The sequence below is a fragment of the Oncorhynchus mykiss genome, chromosome 26 (assembly GCF_013265735.2).
Source record: "Oncorhynchus mykiss isolate Arlee chromosome 26, USDA_OmykA_1.1, whole genome shotgun sequence".
Classification (NCBI taxonomy): domain Eukaryota; kingdom Metazoa; phylum Chordata; class Actinopteri; order Salmoniformes; family Salmonidae; genus Oncorhynchus; species Oncorhynchus mykiss.
In genome coordinates this window covers 14730050-14752096 of record NC_048590.1, presented here as the reverse complement: position 1 = coordinate 14752096, position 22047 = coordinate 14730050, and the positions used below count along the sequence as shown (strand labels likewise).

The 22047-nt window shown below is 42.5% G+C and overlaps 1 protein-coding gene across 1 annotated transcript in view; it reads left to right on the top strand.

Moving 5' to 3' along the window:
• Positions 1 to 22047, top strand: part of LOC110506082 (SH3 and multiple ankyrin repeat domains protein 3-like) — an 85626-nt gene that overhangs the window by 36637 nt on the left and 26942 nt on the right. Inside the window, exons 7-9 of the mRNA XM_036964122.1 lie at positions 13973 to 14089; positions 16376 to 16453; positions 20933 to 20999. Coding sequence (XP_036820017.1) covers positions 13973 to 14089; positions 16376 to 16453; positions 20933 to 20999 — 262 coding nt within the window. The remainder of the gene's footprint in view (positions 1 to 13972; positions 14090 to 16375; positions 16454 to 20932; positions 21000 to 22047) is intronic.

Here is a 22047-nt window from a genome sequence, read left to right as displayed (position 1 = left end):
GATTGCACTGTGATAGACTGCATCCAATTTGTTGAGTAGGGTATTGGAGGCTATTTTGTAAATGACATCGCCAAAGTCGAGGATTGGTAGGATGGTCAGTTTTACAAGGGTATGTTTGGCAGCATGAGTGAAGGATGCTTTGTTGCGAAATAGGAAGCCAATTCTAGATTTAACTTTGGATTGGAGATGTTTGATATGGGTCTGGAAGGAGAGTTTACAGTCTAACCAGACACCTAAGTATTTGTAGTTGTCCATGTATTCTAAGTCAGAGCCGTCCAGAGTAGTGATGTTGGACAGGCGGGTAGGTGCAGGTAGCGATCGGTTGAAGAGCATGCATTTAGTTTTACTTGTATTTAAGAGCAATTGGAGGCCACGGAAGGAGAGTTGTATGGCATTGAAGCTAGCCTGGAGGGTTGTTAACACAGTGTCCAAAGAAGGGCCGGAAGTATACAGAATGGTGTCGTCTGCGTAGAGGTGGATCAGAGACTCACCAGCATCAAGAGCGACCTCATTGATGTATACAGAGAAGAGAGTCGGTCCAAGAATTGAACCCTGTGGCACCCCCATAGAGACTGCCAGAGGTCCGGACAACAGACCCTCCGATTTGACACACTGAACTCTACCAGAGAAGTAGTTGGTGAACCAGGCGAGGCAATCATTTGAGAAACCAAGGCTGTTGAGTCTGCCGATGAGGATGTGGTGATTGACAGAGTCGAAAGCCTTGGCCAGATCAATGAATACGGCTGCACAGTAATGTTTCTTATCGATGGCGGTTAAGATATCGTTTAGGACCTTGAGCGTGGCTGAGGTGCACCCATGACCAGCTCTGAAACCAGATTGCATAGCAGAGAAGGTATGGTGAGATTCGAAATGGTCGGTAATCTGTTTGTTGACTTGGCTTTCGAAGACCTTAGAAAGGCATGGTAGGATAGATATAGGTCTGTAGCAGTTTGTCCCCCCCTTTGAAGAGGGGGATGACCGCAGCTGCTTTCCAATCTTTGGGAATCTCAGACGACACGAAAGAGGTTGAACAGGCTAGTAATAGGGGTGGCAACAATTTCGGCAGATAATTTTAGAAAGAAAGGGTCCAGATTGTCTAGCCCGGCTGATTTGTAGGGGTCCAGATTTTGCAGCTCTTTCAGAACATCAGCTGAATGGATTTGGGAGAAGGAGAAATGGGGAAGGCTTGGGCGAGTTGCTGTTGGGGGTGCAGTGCTGTTGACAGGGGTAGGAGTAGCCAGGTGGAAAGCATGGCCAGCAGTAGAAAAATGCTTATTGAAATTTTCAATTATGGTGGATTTATCAGTGGTGACAGTGTTTCCTATCTTCAGTGCAGTGGGCAGCTGGGAGGAGGTGTTCTTATTCTCCATGGACTTTACAGTGTCCCAGAACTTTTTTGAGTTAGTGTTGCAAGAAGCAAATTTCTGCTTGAAAAAGCTAGCCTTGGCTTTTCTAACTGCCTGTGTATAATGGTTTCTAGCTTCCCTGAACAGCTGCATATCACGGGGGCTGTTCGATGCTAATGCAGAACGCCATAGGATGTTTTTGTGTTGGTTAAGGGCAGTCAGGTCTGGGGAGAACCAAGGGCTATATCTGTTCCTGGTTCTAAATTTCTTGAATGGGGCATGTTTATTTAAGATGGTTAGGAAGGCATTTAAAAAAAATATCCAGGCATCCTCTACTGACGGGATGAGGTCAATATCCTTCCAGGATACCCCGGCCAGGTCGATTAGAAAGGCCTGCTCGCTGAAGTGTTTCAGGGAGCGTTTTACAGTGATGAGAGGAGGTCGTTTGACCGCTGACCCATTACGGATGCAGGCAATGAGGCAGTGATCGCTGAGATCTTGGTTGAAGACAGCAGAGGTGTATTTAGAGGGGAAGTTGGTTAGGAGGATATCTATGAGGGTGCCCGTGTTTAAGTCTTTGGGGAGGTACCTGGTAGGTTCATTGATAATTTGTGTGAGATTGAGGGCATCAAGTTTAGATTGTAGGATGGCTGGGGTGTTAAGCATGTTCCAGTTTAGGTCGCCTAGCAGCACGAGCTCTGAAGATAGATGGGGGGCAATCAGTTCACATATGGTGTCCAGAGCACAGCTGGGGGCAGAGGGTGGTCTATAGCAGGCGGCAACGGTGAGAGACTTGGTGGAGGTGGATTTTTAAAAGTAGAAGTTCAAATTGTTTGGGGACAGACCTGGATAGTAGGACAGAACTCTGCAGGCTATCTTTGCAGTAGATTGCAACACCGCCCCCTTTGGCAGTTCTATCTTGTCTGAAAATGTTGTAGTTTGGAATTAAAATGTCTGAATTTTTGGTGGTCTTCCTAAGCCAGGATTCAGACACAGCTAGAACATCCGGGTTGGCAGAGTGTGCTAAAGCATTGAATAGAACAAACTTAGGGAGGAGGCTTCTAATGTTAACATGCATGAAACCAAGGCTATTACGGTTACAGAAGTCGTCAAAAGAGAGCGCCTGGGGAATAGGAGTGGAGCTAGGCACTGCAGGGCCTGGATTCACCTCTACATCGCCAGAGGAACATAGGAGGAGTAGAATAAGGGTGCGGCTAAAAGCAATAAGAATTGGTCGTCTAGAACGTCTGGAACAGAGAGTAAAAGGAGGTTTCTGGGGGTGATAAAATAGCATCAAGGTATAATGTACAGACAAAGGTAAGGTAGGATGTGAATACAGTGGAGGTAAACCTAGGTATTGAGTGATGAAGAGAGAGATATTGTCTCTAGAAACATCATTGAAACCAGGAGATGTCATTGCATGTGTGGGTGGTGGAACTAATAGGTTGGATAAGGTATAGTGAGCAGGACTAGAGGCTCTACAGTGAAATAAGCCAATAAACACTAACCAGAACAGCAATGGACAAGACATATTGACATTAAGGAGAGGCATGCTTAGTCGAGTGATCAAAAGGGTCCAGTGAGTGGAGAGGTTGGTTGAGGGTCACGGCGATTTAGACAGCTAGCCAGGCCATCGGTAGCAAGCTAGCATAGGATGGAGGTATGTTGTTAGCCACCTCTTGCGTTCGGTCAGTAGATTAGTGGGGTTCCGTGTGGTAGAGGGGATTAATCCAAATCACACAACAACAACAAAACTAAGAACAATAGATATAGTTATAGAGGCCCGAGAAGAAAACATGATAATAATAAAAATAAATAAATTGTCTGATTGTCTATTCAGATAGCAGCCGGTAAGACAGCTAACGGTTAGCGGGCCGCAGATGGGCGTTCAGGTAACGTTGCGACGGAGGAGCCAGCCGGATCTCCTTCAGGTAGATAACGTCGGCAGTCCAGTTGTGAAGGCCCGGTGGGGCTCCGCGTAGGCAGTGAAACGGGTCCGGATAGGTGACTGCAGCCCAGGAGTGAATGATGGAACTCAGGAGTGATTGACGGAGCTGGCTAGCACCGGAATAATTGATGTTTGCTCCGGAATCGACGAAAGCCGATTGTCACACGGATAGCAGCTAGCTAGCTGTGAGATCCAGGTATGAATGTCCAGAGAGCAGTTGAAATCCAGTGACATGGAGAGAAAAATTGGTCCGGTATGTTCCGTTCCGAGCCGCGCTGCGCCGTACAAAACTGGCGATAGATTTTCGATAGATTTTCGAGCTAAAGGATAGCTGATGACCACAAGCTGAATACTAACGATTTGCCAGTAAAGAAGCTAACTAGCTTCTGATTAGCTTCTGGATTAGCTTCTGGGCTAGCTCCTGGCTAGCTTCTGGCTAGTTTCTGGCTAGCTTCTTGGAGTTTCTGGCTAGCTTCTTGGAGGATTACAGATCTGAGGTAAATAATACTTTTTTATAAATATAAATTGGTGAGGCGGGTTGCAGGAGAGTGTTTTGAAGATGAGTTGATGAAAAATAAAAATAAAATGTATGTGAAAAAAGTTGTAAATATATATATATATATATATACAGGACACGACAAGACCAGGACAAAAGACGTCTGAACTGCTATGCGATCTTGGAGTAGTGTATATGTGTATCTAAAAGGGATTCAATTGTATTATTATACAGATCTACACAACCTGCTCCACATTTTCAAAGTGAAAGAAAAAATATAGAACATTTTCTAAATTAATAAAAACAAAAATTGAAACGAACATGTCTTGATTGCGTAGGATTCTACCAACTCAAGACAACTCTTAGGGAAACATATATCCATTGTTTTTGTCAAAATTGCTCAAGCTCAATAAATTTGGTTGGGAATCATTGATGGACAGGGATATTCAAACCTTGTCTTGGATTTTCAAACAGATTTAAGTAAGGACTGAGACTTAACCCATTAGGAACACTGAACTCCTCTTTTAAAGCAATCTGGTGTGTCATTGGTTTTAAAATTTCTGTAATTGTCACACTGAATTGTAAAACTATCCCAGAGTGAGGCATTCAGAAGACTGAGGCAGGTTTTACTACAACTTTCATATTTCTTTTGATCCTGACAAACTCCCCTGTCCCTGCCGGTGACAAGCATACACACTCAAACCATGATAATGCCCCCACCACATGACTTGAACATACAGATGGTTTCACTCTGTGATGTCTTGTATTGGATTGAAAGTTTTGATTTTAAGCCAAAAAGTTAATTTCCTTGCCATGTTGTCTACAGTATTACTTAAGGGCCTTCATGCAAACATAATGGAGGATTTTAAATAGGTTTTTTTTAACACAGGCTTCCTTTTTTCCCACTTTGTCATACAGGCTAGTAATGTGGAGAGAATGCAATGTTGTGAAACCCTCTGTATTTTCGATTATTTGTGTTTTTGTATTTATTAGGGATACCCATTAGTTCCTGCTGCCAAGGCAGCAGCTACTCTTCCTGGGGTCCAAACACATTAAGGCACTTACCTCACATGTAAAACAGTACATCATATAACATTATTACACAACTACATATCTACGATACAACATGTATAATACCACCATACAACAATATTACAATGTACGTGTGTGTAGAGAGCGCGTGCCAGCGTTTGTGTGCGTATGCGTGTGTCTATACTTTTGTGTGTGTCTCTTCACAGTCACCGCTGTTCCACTAGGGGTATTTTTACCTGTTTTTCAAATCTGATTCTACTGCTTTCACGTGTTACCTGATGTTGAATAAAGTCCCATGTAGTCATGGCTCTATGTAGTACTGTGCGCATCCCATAGTCTGTGCTGGACTTGGGGCTTGTGAAGAGACCTTTGGTGGCATGTTTTGTGGGGTATGCATGGGTGTCCAAGCTGTGTGCTAGTAGTTTAAACAGACAACTCGGTACATTCAGCTTGTCAACACTTCATACAAACACAAGTAGGGATGAAGTCAACCTCTCTTCCATTTTGAGCCATGAGAGATTGACATGCATATAATTAATGTTAGCTCCCCATGTACTTTTAAGTGCAAGCCGTGCTGGCCTGTTCTGGGCCAATTGTAATTTTCCATTTTAAATTCCCTCTTTGTGGCACCTGATCACACTACTGAACAGTAGTACAGGTGTGACAAAACTAGAGCCTGTAGGACCTGTCTTGTTGATTGCTTTGTTAAGAAGATATGCAGTGCTTTATTATGGACAGACTTCTCCCCATCTAAGCTACTCATGTATCAATATGTTTTGACAATGACAGTTAAAATGTTGTATTTATTTTTTATTAAACTAGGCAAGTCAGTTAAGAACAAAATCTTATTTACAATGACTGCCTACTCCCACCAAATCCGGATGACGCTGGGCCAATTGTGTGCCGCCCTATGGGACCCCCAATAACAGCCGGATGTGATACAGCCTGGATTTGAACCAGGTACTATAGTGATGCCTCTTGCACTGAGATGCAGGGCCTTAGACCGTTGTGCAACTCGGGAGCAGTGACTAAACTACAATCTAGGGTTACTCCAAGCAGTTTAATCACCTCAACTTGCTCAATAACCATATTAAATGAATCATGTAACAATTATCTCAGTAACTTAGGGCACCATGGGAACTTATTTAATGAATGACTATCTCCCGAATTAAACTCTTATAAGATTTATTCATATCTATAGATAAGTCACTTATTAATGTATTTTTTACCTCATATCAGTCTCCTTAATATTCTATAAATATGCACGAACCCTAGTCTACATGATGACTCAGTTTACACACATTGGCTTAATTATTTATTTACTAACTAAAAATATAATTACACAGAAATACATAAACACACGCAGTATAGGTTGAATTGATTACTAACATAATGCAATGAAAAGTCTCTAGTGGACTAACCCGATATGACAGCTGGTTACACAATGAAAGGGGTGGGGAAAGAAAGAGTGGGAGAAGGAGAGACAAAGGAATTAACCTATCGTACATACAGTTGAATAATATGCTCATCGTAAATATGTTAACCTGACCCCTTGAATGCGTACACCTTCAGAGATACAGTTATTTAGTTATACCATCCTTAATGACATCACAAAACAACTTATTTGACATGATTATTGTTTGGAGCCCCACCAACCATTTCCCACATTATTTATGAAGAAACATTGTTTCATTATCCACTTTTGGATGTTGGATTTTTGGTGGCAGATTCTCTCTCAACACACAAAGGATTTTTCCATTGTTCTCCATACTGCCGTGCATGAAGATACATTTTACGACCGGTCGTTAAAGTCCTAGAACCGGCCCCACTCTCTTTGATCCTCAACCAGGAGGGAAAGTCATGACACTAACTGCAGTTCTTTGTTAAGTGTTGCAGCCGCTGTCATATCAGCCGCTGTGGTAGCTGACATGTACAGTGTTGAGTCATCCGCATACATAGACACACCGGCTTTAGTCAAAGTCAGTGGCATGTTGTTAGTAAAAATGTTAAAAAGTAAGGGGCCTGGCGGCCCTGGCGAATTCCTGATTCTACCTGGATTATGTCAGAGAGGATTCCATTAAAGAACACCCTCTGTGTTCTGTTAGACAGGTAACTCTTTACCCACAATACAGCAGGGGGTGTAAAGCCATAACATATACGTTTTTCCAGCAGATCGATAATGTCATAAGCCGCACTGAAGTCTAACAAAACAGCACACACAATATTTGTATTATCAATTTCTCCTAGCCAATCATCAGTCATTTGTGTAAGTTCTGTAATTGTTGAATGTCTTTCCCTATAAATGTGCTGACCATTTGGCAAGTGTCTTCACTGACATTTTCAACCTCTCCCTGTCTAAGTCTGTAATACCAACATGTTTCAAGCAGACCACCATAGTCCCTGTGCCCAAGAACACTAAGGTTACCTGCCTAAATGACTACCGACCCGTAGCACTGCTTTGAAAGGCTGGTCATGGCTCACATCAGCACCATTATCCCAGAAACCCTAGACCCACTCCAATTTGCATACTGCCCCAACAGATCCACAGATGATGCAATCCTTATTGCACTCCACACTGCCCTTTCACACCTGGACAAAAGGAACACCTATGTGAGAATACTATTAATTGACTACAGCTCATAGTGCCCTCAAAGCTCATCACTTAGCTAAGGACCCTGGGACTAAACACCTCCCTGTGCAACTGGATCCTGGACTTCCTGACGGGCTGCACCCAGGTGGTGAGGGTAGGTAACAACACATCCGCCACACTGATCCTCAACACGGGGGACCCTCAGGGGTGCGTGCTCAGTCCCCTCCTGTACTCGCTGTTTCCTCATGACTGCACGGCCAGGCACGACTCCAACACCATTTTTAAATTTGCCGATGACACAACAGTGGTAGGCCTGATCACCGACAACGATGAGACAGCCTATAGGGAGGAGGTCAGATACCTGACCGTGTGGTGCAAGGACAACTGCCTGTTATGGCAATTGCTCGGCCTCCAACTGCAAGGCACTAAAGAGGGTAGTGTGTACGGCCCAGTACATCACCGGGGCCAAGCTTCCTGCCATTCAGGACTTCTATACCAGGCGGTGTCAGAGAAAGGCCCTAAAAATGGTCAAAAACTCCAGCCACCCTACTCATAGACTGTTCTCGGCAAGCGGTACCAGAGCGCCAAGTATAGGTCCAAGAGGCTTCTAAACAGCTTATAACCCCAAGCCATAACACTCCTAAACATCTAATGAAATGGCTACCCAGACTATTTGCATTGCCCCCCTCCCCCTCTTCTATGCTGCTGATACTCTGTTACTATCTATGCATTATCTATGTCACTTTAATAACTCTACCTACAGTTGAAGTCAGAAGTTTACATACACCTTAGCTAAAAGGATTTAAACTCTGTTTTTCACAATTCCTGAAATTTAATCAGAGTAAAAATCCCCGGTCTTAGGTCAGTTAGGATCACCACTTTATTTTAAGAATGTGAAATGTTAGAATAATAGTAGCGAGAATGATTTATTTAAGCTTTTATTTCTTTCATCACATTCCCAGTGGGTCAGGAGTTTACATAGACTCAATTAGTATTTGCTAGCATTGCCTTTAAATTGTTTAACTTGGGTCAAACATTTCGGGTACCCTTCCACAAGCTTCCCACAATAAGTTGGGTAAATTTTGGCCCATTCCACCTGAAAGACCTGGTGTAATTGAGTCAGGTTTGTAGGCCTCCTTGCTCGCACACACTTTTCCAGGTCTGCCCACACATTTTCAGTAGGATTGAGGTCAGGACTTTGTGATGGACACTCCAATGCCTTGACTTTGTTGTCCTTAAGCCCCTTTTCCACAATTTGGGTCTTCCACTAACTGGAAGACCCATTTGCGACCAAGCTTTAACTTCCTGACTGATGTCTTGAGATGTTGCTTCAACATGTCCACGTAATTTTCCTCCCTCGTGATGTCATCTATTTTGTGAAGTGCACCAGTCCCTCCTGCAGCAAAGCACCCCCACAAATTGATGCTGCCACCCCCGTGCTTCACAGTTGGGATGGTGTTCTTCGGCTTGCAAGCGTCCCCTTTTTCCTCCAAACATGACGATGGTCATTATGGCCAAATAGTTGTATTTTTGTTTCATCAGACCAGAGGACATTTCTCTAAAAAGTATGATCTTTGTCCCCATGTGCAGTTGCAAACCATAGTCTTGCTTTTTTATGGCGGTTTTGGAGCAGTAGCTTCTTCCTTGCTGAGCGGCCTTTCAGTGTATGTCGTTATAGCACTCATTTTACTGTGGATTTCGATACTTTTGTACCTGTTTCCTCCAGCATCTTCACAAGGTCCTTTGCTGTTGTTCTGAAAGTGAAAGAATCTGTCTGTAAACAATTGTTGGAAAATGACTTGTGTCATGCACAAAGTAGATGTCCTAACCGACTTGCCAAAACTATAGTTTGTTAACAAGACATTTGTGGAGTGTCAACATTGGATCATTCAGAGATCCTCACTGAACTTCTGGAGAGAGTTTGCTGCACTGAAAGTAAAGGGGCTGAATAATTTTGCACGCTCAATTTTTGAGTTTTTGATTTGTTAAAAAAGTTTGAAATATCCAATAAATGTCATTCCACTTCATGATTGTGTCCCACTTGTTGTTGATTCTTCACAAAAAATACAGTTTTATATCTTTATGTTTGAAGCATGAAATGTGGCAAAAGGTCGCAAAGTTCAAGGGGGCCGAATACTTTCGCAAGGCACTGTACCTTAGCTTATATGTAAGCTTTCTCCCTTCTGAAACTAAGTTTACAACCTTTATTCTACAAGACAAACTTGCACATGTTTAATAACACAGAATAATAAAAACATAACATATCAATGCTCTTTAAGTTACATGAGAACCAGTATCTAAACACAGGCCTCCTCACAACATATAGGACATACATCCCTGCTCAGAAATATACTCAGGAATAGAGTATAGGGCAGTGAAATCATTCATATTCCAAATCATAAGTAACAACCCAACTATTTATCCAACCAATATTTAGTATAGCATTCCTCAGTGATTCAAATTTGTCTTATCACTCAAAGTAAAAACCTCAATTTAACACACATCAATATTAGCAGATTTACTTACATTCAGTATAATTATCTATTAACTTTTTTAATCATGATTATACTACAGATCAGTATCTCAATGCATTCTTAATCTAAATTACTACAATTTACATGGTGTAGACCTCTTCAATCAACCTGATACCACAAAAGTATAAACAATTTAATGGCACAGTTGACCAACCCCCCCCCCCCCCCCCCCTCTCAGGCACTGCATCTTCTGGCGTCTCTTTCGTTTTTCTTCAGATAGCTTTACAGTTCAAAGTGGACGGCCCATGATAATGTCCCAATTTCAATGTCTCATCTTTACCACTCATGTCTTGTCCATTCGTCAACCAATATACCAGCATCATAAGAAAATGTTAGAACAATCTTTCTCCATGATCACTCCAAGTGGACTTTCACAGTATGAGAGAAACATGAAAGAAAAGCAGTAGATAGCTTAGATCTGATACTGTACACCAATTTCTGTCTTGGTTCTTTTCTCTCGGTAGAAGTGGTTTGGAAAGCCTCTTTCAACGCCTTTGTCACTCTTCTTCAGCCAGTTAGAGGGGGTTTTGAGGTACACACACCATTCGGTCCAATTATCTCTTCCATGCATTAAGATACCGTCTGATGTCACTTTTCATGATAACCTCGAAGAACAGATCAGAACAACAGTTTAGTTCAGTTCATTAACTACATGATAAATTATGACTTTTACAAATTATTCTTAATACACATATCTAAACATATTTCACAGAGAATATCAAAACATTCTATTGAAACTATTCTTTCAAATTGGTTTATACTCCCCATCTCACTGTCAACTCCATCGTAGAGCCAAGGATCAAGACGTTAGACCTATATCTCAGGAATAGAACAAAACAAACACAACAAATACAATACACTCCTTCACATATCACTTAAGTTGTCTAACTTCAATTCAAACCCTCAAAAAACTGAAATCCTCCCGCGTTTTAAAGCTTTAAAGCTTTAAAGCTTTCATTCCCCAAAACACATTAAATTATTTTGACTATTGCGGTAGCAACACTATAATTAAAATCTATGATACTCCCCCACTTAACATATTACTTTAGTCTTCTGCCAACAGGCTCTCATACTACTCAATCCAGCAATCACCTTTAATGACCTGACATTGTTCCACATAATGGAAACATACTATAATGTTAGACTACATGACACATGTAGTCCTGCTCAACACGTCCTGCTCAAATTAACTGGTGTTACTTAAACAATCAAACCAAGAATCAATAACCATCAGAATCTATTCTTACGATGTTTTATGATTCAGACATCCAGTCTCCCTTTCTCATAGCCTAATACAGTCCAAATAAACGCCACAAATCTATGATGCCCACCTAGCGAATCAGCTGCTAGAAATACAGATTATTTTTTTACCTGAACAACGGTCAAAACAATTAGAGTAAGGTTATTGTATATTCAAACTAATAACGCAAATTTACAACAATCTACCTGCCTCCAGCAACTTACCCTGACAATTAGTATAAAAAAAAATATAACAAAAAATATAACATGTTCAGACCTTAAGGGCAGTTAAATTTCAAATGTTTCACCCAGACGGAGATAATCCAATATGCGTTTTATAGTTACATCGTTAGGGTAAGATAACCAAAAGTGGACACACTCTAATCAGTTTCTAGAGCTCAATTTCCCAGATTTTGTAGATTATTTTAATAGTGCTTAAAAACTTCATCTTTATCAAATTATCCATTTAAGATACCAACTCAAAACCTACGTACGTCTACGAATGAGTGGTTTAAATTGTATCTAATCATTCTCATCATTACTTTATCAAATCTCTAGTAATTGATTATACACACATACAATTTATTATAATTTCAAATAATTCACAGAATCCACATAAAACTTAAGAAATCTTAGGTACTCACACAGAACTTTAAGGATCACCCACACAGGATTGGTCAGATGTTCACACATAACTGGTCAGACGTCCACACAGAACATCAGAACATAAAAAGGTTTGCCCACACAGAGTCAACCTACCCCGCTCACACAGAACGGTCCGACAACTATTACCTAGTGATACCATAACAAAATAATCACACAGAGTCAACCCTACCCCACTCACACAGAACGGTCCGACAACTATTACCTAGTGATCCCATAACAAAATACTCACACAGAGTCAACCCTACCCCACTCACACAGAACGGTCCGACAACTATTACCTAGTGATCCCATAACAAAATACTCACACAGTCAACCCTACCCCACTCACACAGAACGGTCCGACAACTATTACCTAGTGATACCATAACAAAATAATCACACAGAGTCAACCCTACCCCACTCACACAGAACGGTCCGACAACTATTACCTAGTGATCCCATAACAAAATACTCACACAGAGTCACCCAGGGCATACCTGGCTAGCACATTTAAAATAATTGGAATTCACCACATTTGAGGGTTACTTAGACAATCACACAGATGCACAGAATGAGGTCCTTCTTCCAATAGGGCTTCACCAAGTGCCATGTTTCACCTAGAACACACAGTCCCCTGGCCCCTCACCCCGACAGACCTCACCAAATCCCTACTGTGATCAATTCAGTGTCAGGAGGGCTCTTGGTCACTCGCAACCGGACAGTGCAGAGTATCTTTTGAGTCCACAAAACTCCCAGATTACTCTCCTCTGACTCGGCCCTGCTTACGCCGCCAAGGTGCCTTCCTTACAAAGGAATTCACGCTCAGAGTATACGTAACAGGCATAATTTAAAAAACTCGACTTCAAATCTGTGTGTGGTTCGCTCACCTTTATCTTAAAAAAAAACTCAGTTCGAGATGTGGTATCCACTCGGCTCGCTTCCTCTTAGATCAAAGGTTGGTCCATCTGCTTCGTTCCTGAAGTGTGGTTTCCCTGAGATCCCAAGTTTGGGGGATCCCTCGTGTACGATTTATTTACCTAGATCGTCAGGAACGGTCACCGAGTGAAGATTCACATCCCCTCCTCGTCGCCAAATGTCGTGGAAATTTCCTCTATTTACCAAATCATGAGAGCAAACCACACACAAGTCAGAGTTAGTTACCAAAGTCCATATTTAATTATATGAGCTCTATCACAACCCTGTGACTCTCAGATCAATTCAGTGTCTATCAATGAATTCTCTGAGAGTCCCTTCCACATTGCAACTGAGATCCTTTAATAGCAAAAAACACACATAGTCAGACAGCATAGACATAATAAATCGTTCAGCTTTGTCTCCTAAACTATGTTATTTTCTCAAACTCAGAACCATAAACCAATCCTCCATATCAACAGGCATATATCAAATCCATCCTATCTTGACCAATTCACAGAGACACCCTGACTGGCACACAGACATTGTGGAGTCAAGAGATACACGCTTGACCTCTCCTCTCTCTCCGGCCCAAGCAACTTAGTCTTGACATAGAACAGATACTGCAACCCCGCCACAGTATTATACAAAAATAACATTCTGATGAGAAGTAACTTACAAACATATGATGAATATAAAACATCTTACCTATGTTACCAACCAATTCTGATTATTCCCCCACACTCAACATCAACTTTCCAATAGGTGTGGAGTGTTCCCAAGGGGTCCAGTCTCAGTCCTGACTTTAAAACTTCTTGAAAATGTTAGACAAGGTTTGTCTATTGCTGTCAATCCGTGATTCCCAACCAAATTGAATGAGCTCGAGTAACAATTGATATATGTTGCCCTAAGAGTTGTGCAGAGAGTTGGTAGAGTTATATATAAAAAATAAAAAAAATATTTACAGTTGTAATTGCTGACAAAGGTGCTTCCACCAAGTATAAACTCTGGGGTGTGAAGACATACACCATCTCTTTCACTTTTAAAAAGTGCAGCAGGTTGTGTAGATCTGTAGGATTTATTTTTTATTTTTATGTAATCCCATTTTAGGTTTAGAATGTGACAACTGTGAATGCGGTGTGTAGACTTTCAACTAGGCACTGTATAAATAACTATATCAATTATAATAAACATTTATTGTTTTCTGTGTGTTTGTGTGCGTGTGTACAGGCTTGTCGGAATGGCTTTGTCCAGCATCTGGAGCATCTGCTGTTCTACGGGGCGGACATGAGCGCACAGAACGCCTCAGGGAACACAGCGCTGCACATCTGTGCTCTCTACAACCAGGTGAGCTGTGTGTGTGTGTGTGTGTGTGTGTGTGTGTGTGTGTGTGTACAAGTGTAACTGCCAATTCTTCTACCTGGTTTGATTGTGTAGGCCTGGAGGTCTCCCTGATGTCTCTCTGTTAACCTGTACTACTTGTGTTCAAGTCTGTAAGTGTCTGAGTGAATTAACTGAACCCGCCACCACTCGTTACTGACCTTACACACATACACACACCTCTGCTTCTCGTTCCGTTCATATGAGATGTAAGTAAATCCAGAATGAAATGGCAGTTATTTTGGTTAACATCATGCCTTTCCACAATTAAGAGAAATTGGAGGAGAGGATCACGAGTAAAGGTGGAGAATGAGTGACAAGGGGTTTAGTCTGTCTCTCATTCCCACCACACAGCTCTCCTCCTAGTCTAGACTCAATTAGACCCCAGATTTGTACATGTTCATGAGCTAAATGTATTCTATTTGACATCAAATCTTACGTCATAGCATTTCTTCCATGCATTTGAGTCCTGACCCCTCTTGTAAACGCTCGTCTGAAGAAGAGGACCAAGGTGCAGCGTGGTACGTGTTCATGATTCTTTATTAAAACTGACCACTGAACCAGACCAACGACATGAACCAAACCAAAACAGTTATGTCTGGTGCAGACACAAAACAGTCAACAACTACCCACAAAACACAGGTGGGAAAAGGCTGCCTAAGTATGATTCCCAATCAGAGACAACGATAGACAGCTGTCCCTGATTGAGAACCATACCCGGCCAAAAACATAGAAACACAAAACATAGAAATAAAGAACATAGAATGCCCACCCAAATCACACCATGACCAAACCAAATAGAGACATAAAAAGGCTCTTTAAGGTCGGGCGTGACACCTCTCTTGCTTGAAAAGCTTTTCACATCTCAACCCACTTGTTTCTCTACTCTCCCACTATATCCTTATTCAGAATCATCTGACTCAATTAGCGCTATGGCCTAGAATAGAATAGAATAGAATACAACTTTATTGTCCATCCAGGATGGACATTATTCTTTGGCATCACCTTTCGTTGAAAGGATCACACACACACACATACATTCTCACATCACATGCATTTAAACCAGTCAGTCCATCATGTTGCGTCCACTAACAACATAGAGGACATTAATACATTCACTCACATCCGACCGCTGTCCCAACTGCACTGGATAGATACAGTAAGTACGTGTACGGGTAAAATGTATTTTGCATTTAGTAGTCCAACAGCACAAGCAACGAATGAATGTTTTGAACATGTCCTTCTATCATGTCTTATGTCTCGCCTCCTCTTCCTCTCTCTCTCTCTTTCTCTTCATCCCTTTCACATTTGGGGATTTTTCTGCAAACTGTTGAGGCGGAATCCCCACGTCTCCTAATGTTCTGTAGTTTAGTGTCTGTACACACATACACTGTTCTCCTGGTATTTAAACTTTCAAGTCGTATTATCCTGTGACAGGGCTACAATTAGAGACGGGGGGAGGGTGGAGGCAGAGTGAGAGAGACAGTGAGAGCGAAAGAACACAGGCAGAATGAGAGGGGGGGTTTACGCGTCATCCATTTCTATTTCCAAATGAGCTTCAACGCAAATGGAGGCTATAAAATGCCAATATGTGGGATTGTTAGTTTGTTGAACGTGTCAAAATATAGAGAACATATTATACACACTACAAATGCCAGAATTTACATCCTTCGTGTTAGTTACTTTGCAAACTGGCATGAGTACAGAATTGATTGTGTGTGTATTTGTGTGCGTGTGTGTGTGTGTGTGTGTGTGTGTGTGTGTATGTTCATGTGTGTGTTTCTGTACACAATACTGTTCATGCATGGTTGAGCACTCTGTGGGCGAGTTGCGCAGCACATTCAGACCCTTTCTCTCTTTCACACTCTTTCTGTTCAACAGTTTTTTTTGTTCCTTCACACAGAATCTCCCTTCATACATGTAGCAGGCACTCTGTTTCTGTCAATATATATTTTATTCTCCCTCTCTCTCTCTCTCGCTCACTCTCTTTCTCTCTTTCTCTCGCTCTCTCTCTTTCTCTCTCTCTCTTACATTCTTGTTCTTAAATGTTGGGGATTCAAATGAGGACGTATATTGCCTTTTTTACACTCTACTGCTAGTTCAAGTAATCGAAAACTGGCTTCTGGACTATTGGGGTTACTGTACAAGTGTTCTGTCTTTGTGTAAGGGAAGCATGGGACTAATAGAGATGTATAATTCCCAAGAAATTCAGAGCCACTCCTCAGATTCCTGTTCTTCCCTGTTCTTTCCCAGGATAACTGTGCCAGGGTGCTGCTGGTCCGTGGAGCCGACAAAGCGGTGAAGAACTACAACAGCCAGAGTCCCTTCCAGGTGAGACTCGTAATACTTCCTCTCATCCAAAACCATTACTGTAGTTCTGACCTACCAGAGCTGTGGGTTTAACCTTTCTGATCTCCCCATCCCGGATCCGGGATCGTGAATACAGACTCAAGCTCATTACCATAACGCAACGTTAACTATTCATGAAAATCGCAAATGAAATGAAATAAATATGCTAGCTCTCAAGCTTAGCCTTTTGTTAACAACACTGTCATCTCAGATTTTCAAAATATGCTTCTCAACCATTGCAAAACAAGCATTTGTGTAACAGTATTGATGGCTAACGTAGCATTTAGCATTAGCATTCAGCTGGCAACATTTACACAAAAAAACAGAAAAGCATTCAAATAAAATAATTTACCTTTGAAGAACTTCAGATGTTTTCAATGAGGAGACTCTCAGATAGCAAATGTTCAGTTTTTCCTGAAAGATTATTTGTTTAGGACAAATCGCTCCGTTTTCTGCGTCACGTTTAGCTATGAAAAAATCCCTGTATCCAGGATTGTGTAAATCTATCAGCAAGCTCATTAGCATAACACAACGTTAACTATTCATGAAAAAAAAAATAGCCTTTTGTAAACAACACTGTCATCTCAGATTTTCAAAATATGCTTCTCAACCATAGGAAAACAATCATTTGTGTAAAAGTAGCTAGCTAGCGTTAGCATTTAGCGTTAGCATTTAGCGTTAGCATTTAGCGTTAGCATTTAGCGTTAGCATTAGCGTTAGCATCCAGCACGCAACATTTCAACAAAAACATAAAAGCCTTCAAATAAAATCATTTACCTTTGAAGAACTTCTGATGTTTTCAATGAGGATACTCTCAGTTAGATAGCAGATGCTCAGTTTTTCCAAAAAGATTCTTTGTGTATTAGAAATAGCTCCGTTTTATACATCACATTTGGCTACCAAAAAAAATCCGAAAATTCAGTCCTCAAAACGCAAACTTTTTTCCAAATTAACTCCATAATATCGACTGAAAACATGGCAAACGTTGTTTAGAATCAATCATCAAGGTGTTTTTCACATATCTCTTCATTGATACATCGTTCTTGGACACATGGTTTCTCCCCTATATCAAATGGAAAAGTACGAGCAGCTGGCAATTGCGCACCGAATTCCACGCAGGACACCAGGCGGACACTTGGAAAATGTAGTCTCTTATGGTCAATCTTCCAATGATATGCCTACAAATACGTCACAAAGCTGCTAAGACCTTGGGCGAACGACAGAAAGTGTAGGCTCATTCCTTGCGCAATCACAGCCATATAAGGAGACAATGGAAAACAGAGCTTCAGAAATTCTGCTAATTCCTGGTTGATGCATCATCTTGGTTTCGCCTGTAGAATGAGTTCTGGGGCATTTACAGACAACATCTTTGCAGATTCTGAAACTTCAGAGTGTTTTCTTTCCAAAACTGTCAAGAATATGCATAGTCGAGCATCTTTTCGTGACAAAATATCGCGCTTAAAACGGGAACGTTTTTTATCCAAAAATGAAATAGCGCCCTCCCTTCATGGGCTACATAGTTTATCCAATATACAGAATATATGCTGAAGAAGTTTTATCAGCAGGTAATATCCTGGGTCAGAGATGGCAGTGTGAATGGGACCCTATTGAGAAAAACACACGTTTCAAGTCCCAAGTAACCCCAAGGATGCATCTCAATAGTCTGAAGTGGCTTCCTCTACCTAACTCCTCTACTTGACTCCTCTCCTTTATCTGCATCTGAAATGCAAGCGCTGAAGGGAACAGGCTGAGTGTCACTAGGTCACGTAGTTGTGGGTGTGACGCAATTGTAGACATCTTACAAAGTTGCATACGTCCATGGGTTGGCTAGATGTTTTGTCTTGCAGAGATGATTGCTTGAATACAGAAGGCAGTGCAGCTGACACTATTGATTCCAATGAGAGTCCTGCATGAGTCACGTCTGAGTCACAAAGGAATGTTTTGAAGCAGGCTTTTATGTAAGGCAGTCCTCGGATCCCCGATGGCCCTCCACAGGCACTTCAGTGGCCCTCTTAATGTCTCTGGCTTTCGTCAGTGGGGTTGGTCCCAAACGTTGAACGTGTCTAATTGTCTACTATTCTTTTCCAATTGCACTGGTTTTGTAGTACTTGATATATCTAGAGGAGACAAGGAGAAGACACAAGCAGAGGGTTAGAACATGGTGCTCCCAATACCATGGTTGTGGGTACAATTCCCGTATGGGCCCCAGAAACTGAATTTAGGTGTCTCTATCAAAGTTGCCAATTAATTGATCAAGTAATGTCACTTATTAGGGCGGAGTTCAATGGAGTGAAAATATGTGATAGTGTGTGTCTCCGCTGCTCTGCCTGTGTATCTGTAGCTAAAAATAGAGTCCCAGCAGCAAAATGAGATCATCAATTAGAGCTCTGCTGAGTTGCTCAAAATCCATCCCCCTCCTCTGTTGGCCCAGACTCTGGATGTAAGTGTTTCACAAGATTCTTCTATTCAGCGTTTGCCTATTTCTCTCTCTCTCTCTCTTACTTTCTCTCTCTTTCTCTCTCTCTCTCTCTCCCTCTCTCTCTCTCTCTCTCTCTCTCTCTCCCTCTCTCTCCCTCTCTCTCGCTCTCTCTCTCTCCCCCTCTCTCTCCCTCTTTCTCTCCCTCTCTCTCTCTCCCCCTCTCTCTCCCTCTCTCTCGCCCTCTCTCTCTCTCTCTCTCTCTCCCTCTCTCTCTCTCTCTCTCCCCCTCTCTCTCTCTCTCTCTCCCCTCTCTCTCTCTCACTCTCTCACACTCTCTCTCCCTCTCTCTTTCTCTCTCTCTCTCTCTCTCTCTTACTTTCTCTCTCTCTCTCTCTCTCTCTCTCTCTCTCCCTCTCTCTCTCTCTCTCTCTCTTACTCTCTCTCTCTCTCTCTCTCTCCCTCTCTCTCTCTCTCTCTCTCTCTCCTGTGGCAATGAGTCCCTTTCTTTCACTGTGTTGCATTCAGATGAGACTGGAATTCCAGCTGGCACACACTGGTTGAATCAACTTTGTTTCCATGTCATTTCATGTAAATTACGTTGAACTGTCTGTGCCCAGTGGGAAGTGAACTAATAAACTGGAATGAGAAACATGCAGAAGTATTCAACTCTACACTGAAGCTCCAATCGCTATCTGTCTCTCAGCGAAAGTCTACCCCTTTAGCCCAGGGTATGGGATGATGTTTATCAGTTTTGAGAAACTCATGATGAGAAATAAGAACATGCAAATTCAAGAACAACGGGAAGGGAAAGATAGTATTTCTGCTGTCTGTCTCTGTATCTCTAACAATTCCTCCTTTCCCATCCCCTTTCCAATCTCCTCCTCTCTTCTCCATCTTCCCTACTCGCATTCTCCTATGTGCCTGTCCCTTTAAGGATTCTCCCTGGTCTTGAATCAGAATTAATTTCCTCCCTGAGTATTTGGATATAGCTTCAGGCACAATTCTCAACCCATTCCTCCTCGCCTACCACCTTCTCTTCCTCCTCCTCCTCCTCTCATCCACCACCATAGACCACAGTGTCTTCATGGAAACAAGGGGTCATGCCCAGCATTCCGATGCGTTGGGAACATGAAGGAGTGAAGGAGTGAAGGAGGGGGTGGCAATGAAGGCGTCAGTGGGGTGTTTTCCCCTGTACAAGCCTGTGCTCTACACTACAGCCTTGTGGGTTCGATGTGGCCTTTAGGCTTTAAATCACACTGCAGCTATACAAAAAAAGGGTTCAAAAAGTGTTCTGCAGAACTCTTTTGGGTTCCAGGTAGAACTATTATGAGTGACATGTGGAACCCAAAAGGGGTTCTTCAAAGGGTTCTCTTATGGGGACAGACGAAGAACAATTTTTTCTAAGACGGCTAACAATAACGTATCCGGGCAGAAAGTAAACGTTCTACTTTCCCCTCTCTCCCTCAGTGACATGAATAAGTACTTCATATTTTCAGAACCCAACACGTCACACGGGGCTAGCGAAAGGGTCCTTCTTCCGTTAGAGCCATGCAAATCAAGATGCTAGAGCTGACCCACTAGCTACCACACTCTGTCCCTCTCTCTCTCTCTCTCTCTCTCTCTCATATGTAGGTAGCATGGCCTCTCAAGCATTTCTCACAACATTTGCTTGTTCTCTCATCACTCTCTTGCTCCCTCTGCTCACTTCCTTTCTCCCACATGCTATCTTCCATCACTTCCATCACTCATCCGATGGTGGGTGTAGGTGAGTGTGGGCATGTGTGTACGCACATTGGTATGCACGTGTGTGTGAATGTGTGTGTTCCAGTCATGCTAAAAGGTCAGGATTCGTAACAGGCTGCAGATGGTTAAATCCAGATAGGAATTTAGCAGAATCATGTCCGAATTGCTACACAGACACACACAATGAATTGTTTGAATTTGTAGAGTAATGTAAAGGTTGTTTTGCGGACATTAAATGTGGCCCTCAAATTGCAACCCCCCCCCCCCTCTCTCTCTCTCTCTCTCTCTCCCTCTCGCAGGTGGCCATAATCGCAGGGAACTTTGAACTGGCTGAACTGGTCAAGAACCACAAAGAGACAGATATAGGTGAGTAACCATGGTTACCCTCCTCTTTTCCACCTCCCCCTCCCACTTTTCTCTGTCTGAAATGGATATGTTATTGGATAATAGGTTGTTGATCTTTTCTTGTTGTATACTGTATGTGTGTGTGTGTCTGCCCTTCTGCAAGTATGTTCTCCATCTCCATGCATGTGTGAGTGTGTGTTTGTGTGTGCATGTGCATGTTTGTGTGTGGGTGCAAGAGAACCATGACAGGATTTGTCATTCAGTCCCCCCCCCCCCCTCATGGGATTACCCTATCACACTGGGGAATCCAGGATCCCTCAGGTGGCATATGAGAGCAGGGTTAGGGAGGGATAGAATGACTCTCTACTAAATCCCGCCGGGAAAAAAATGGTTTCCTTCTCCCAAAGGAATTTAAAAACAGATTTCTTCTTTCACGTTTTTCTCTGTGGGTTTATCTGCCGTGCACCCCACACCCCCCACTGCCCGACAACGGCATCATCTTTTTTAATTAAACTATTTCACATGGAGGGAAAAAGGTTAAGCGGGAGGGATTACCATCCCCAGACAAATTAAATAAAAATGAAATAAATAAATAGAAAAAGAGTGAACAGATAAATAAATAAAATAATCTAAAGATGTAATCCACAATTGTTTCCCCCCCTGAGCAAGATTCCCCAGGCCTCACAGCTGCAGCGAGGGCTAGATGAAACGCAGCGCTGCAGGATTACCCCGCGTCTCTCACATCTGCCGCCATCGTTCCCGCTCCCCCTTCTCGGGCCACCCATCCTGGTCCCCCCGTTCAGCATGAACCTTCTCACACCGGGACGCCGTCGCACCTCAACTCCGGTGGGGCCGTGAGAGCATACCGTGCCCGAACTCCGCCATAGACCATTAGCCGTTGCTAATGGAATGAAAAGGCCCGGATAACTGTCCTCTGTAATACAGTCCTTGTTGCTTTTCCGTTCTCTCCCTCTCTTTCTATCTCTACCTTTCGGCTCGCTGTCAGCCGTGCCTCACTGAGTCTGTAATGGGATATTTTCTTTGCTGGATTATCGGCCATGGGTTCTGC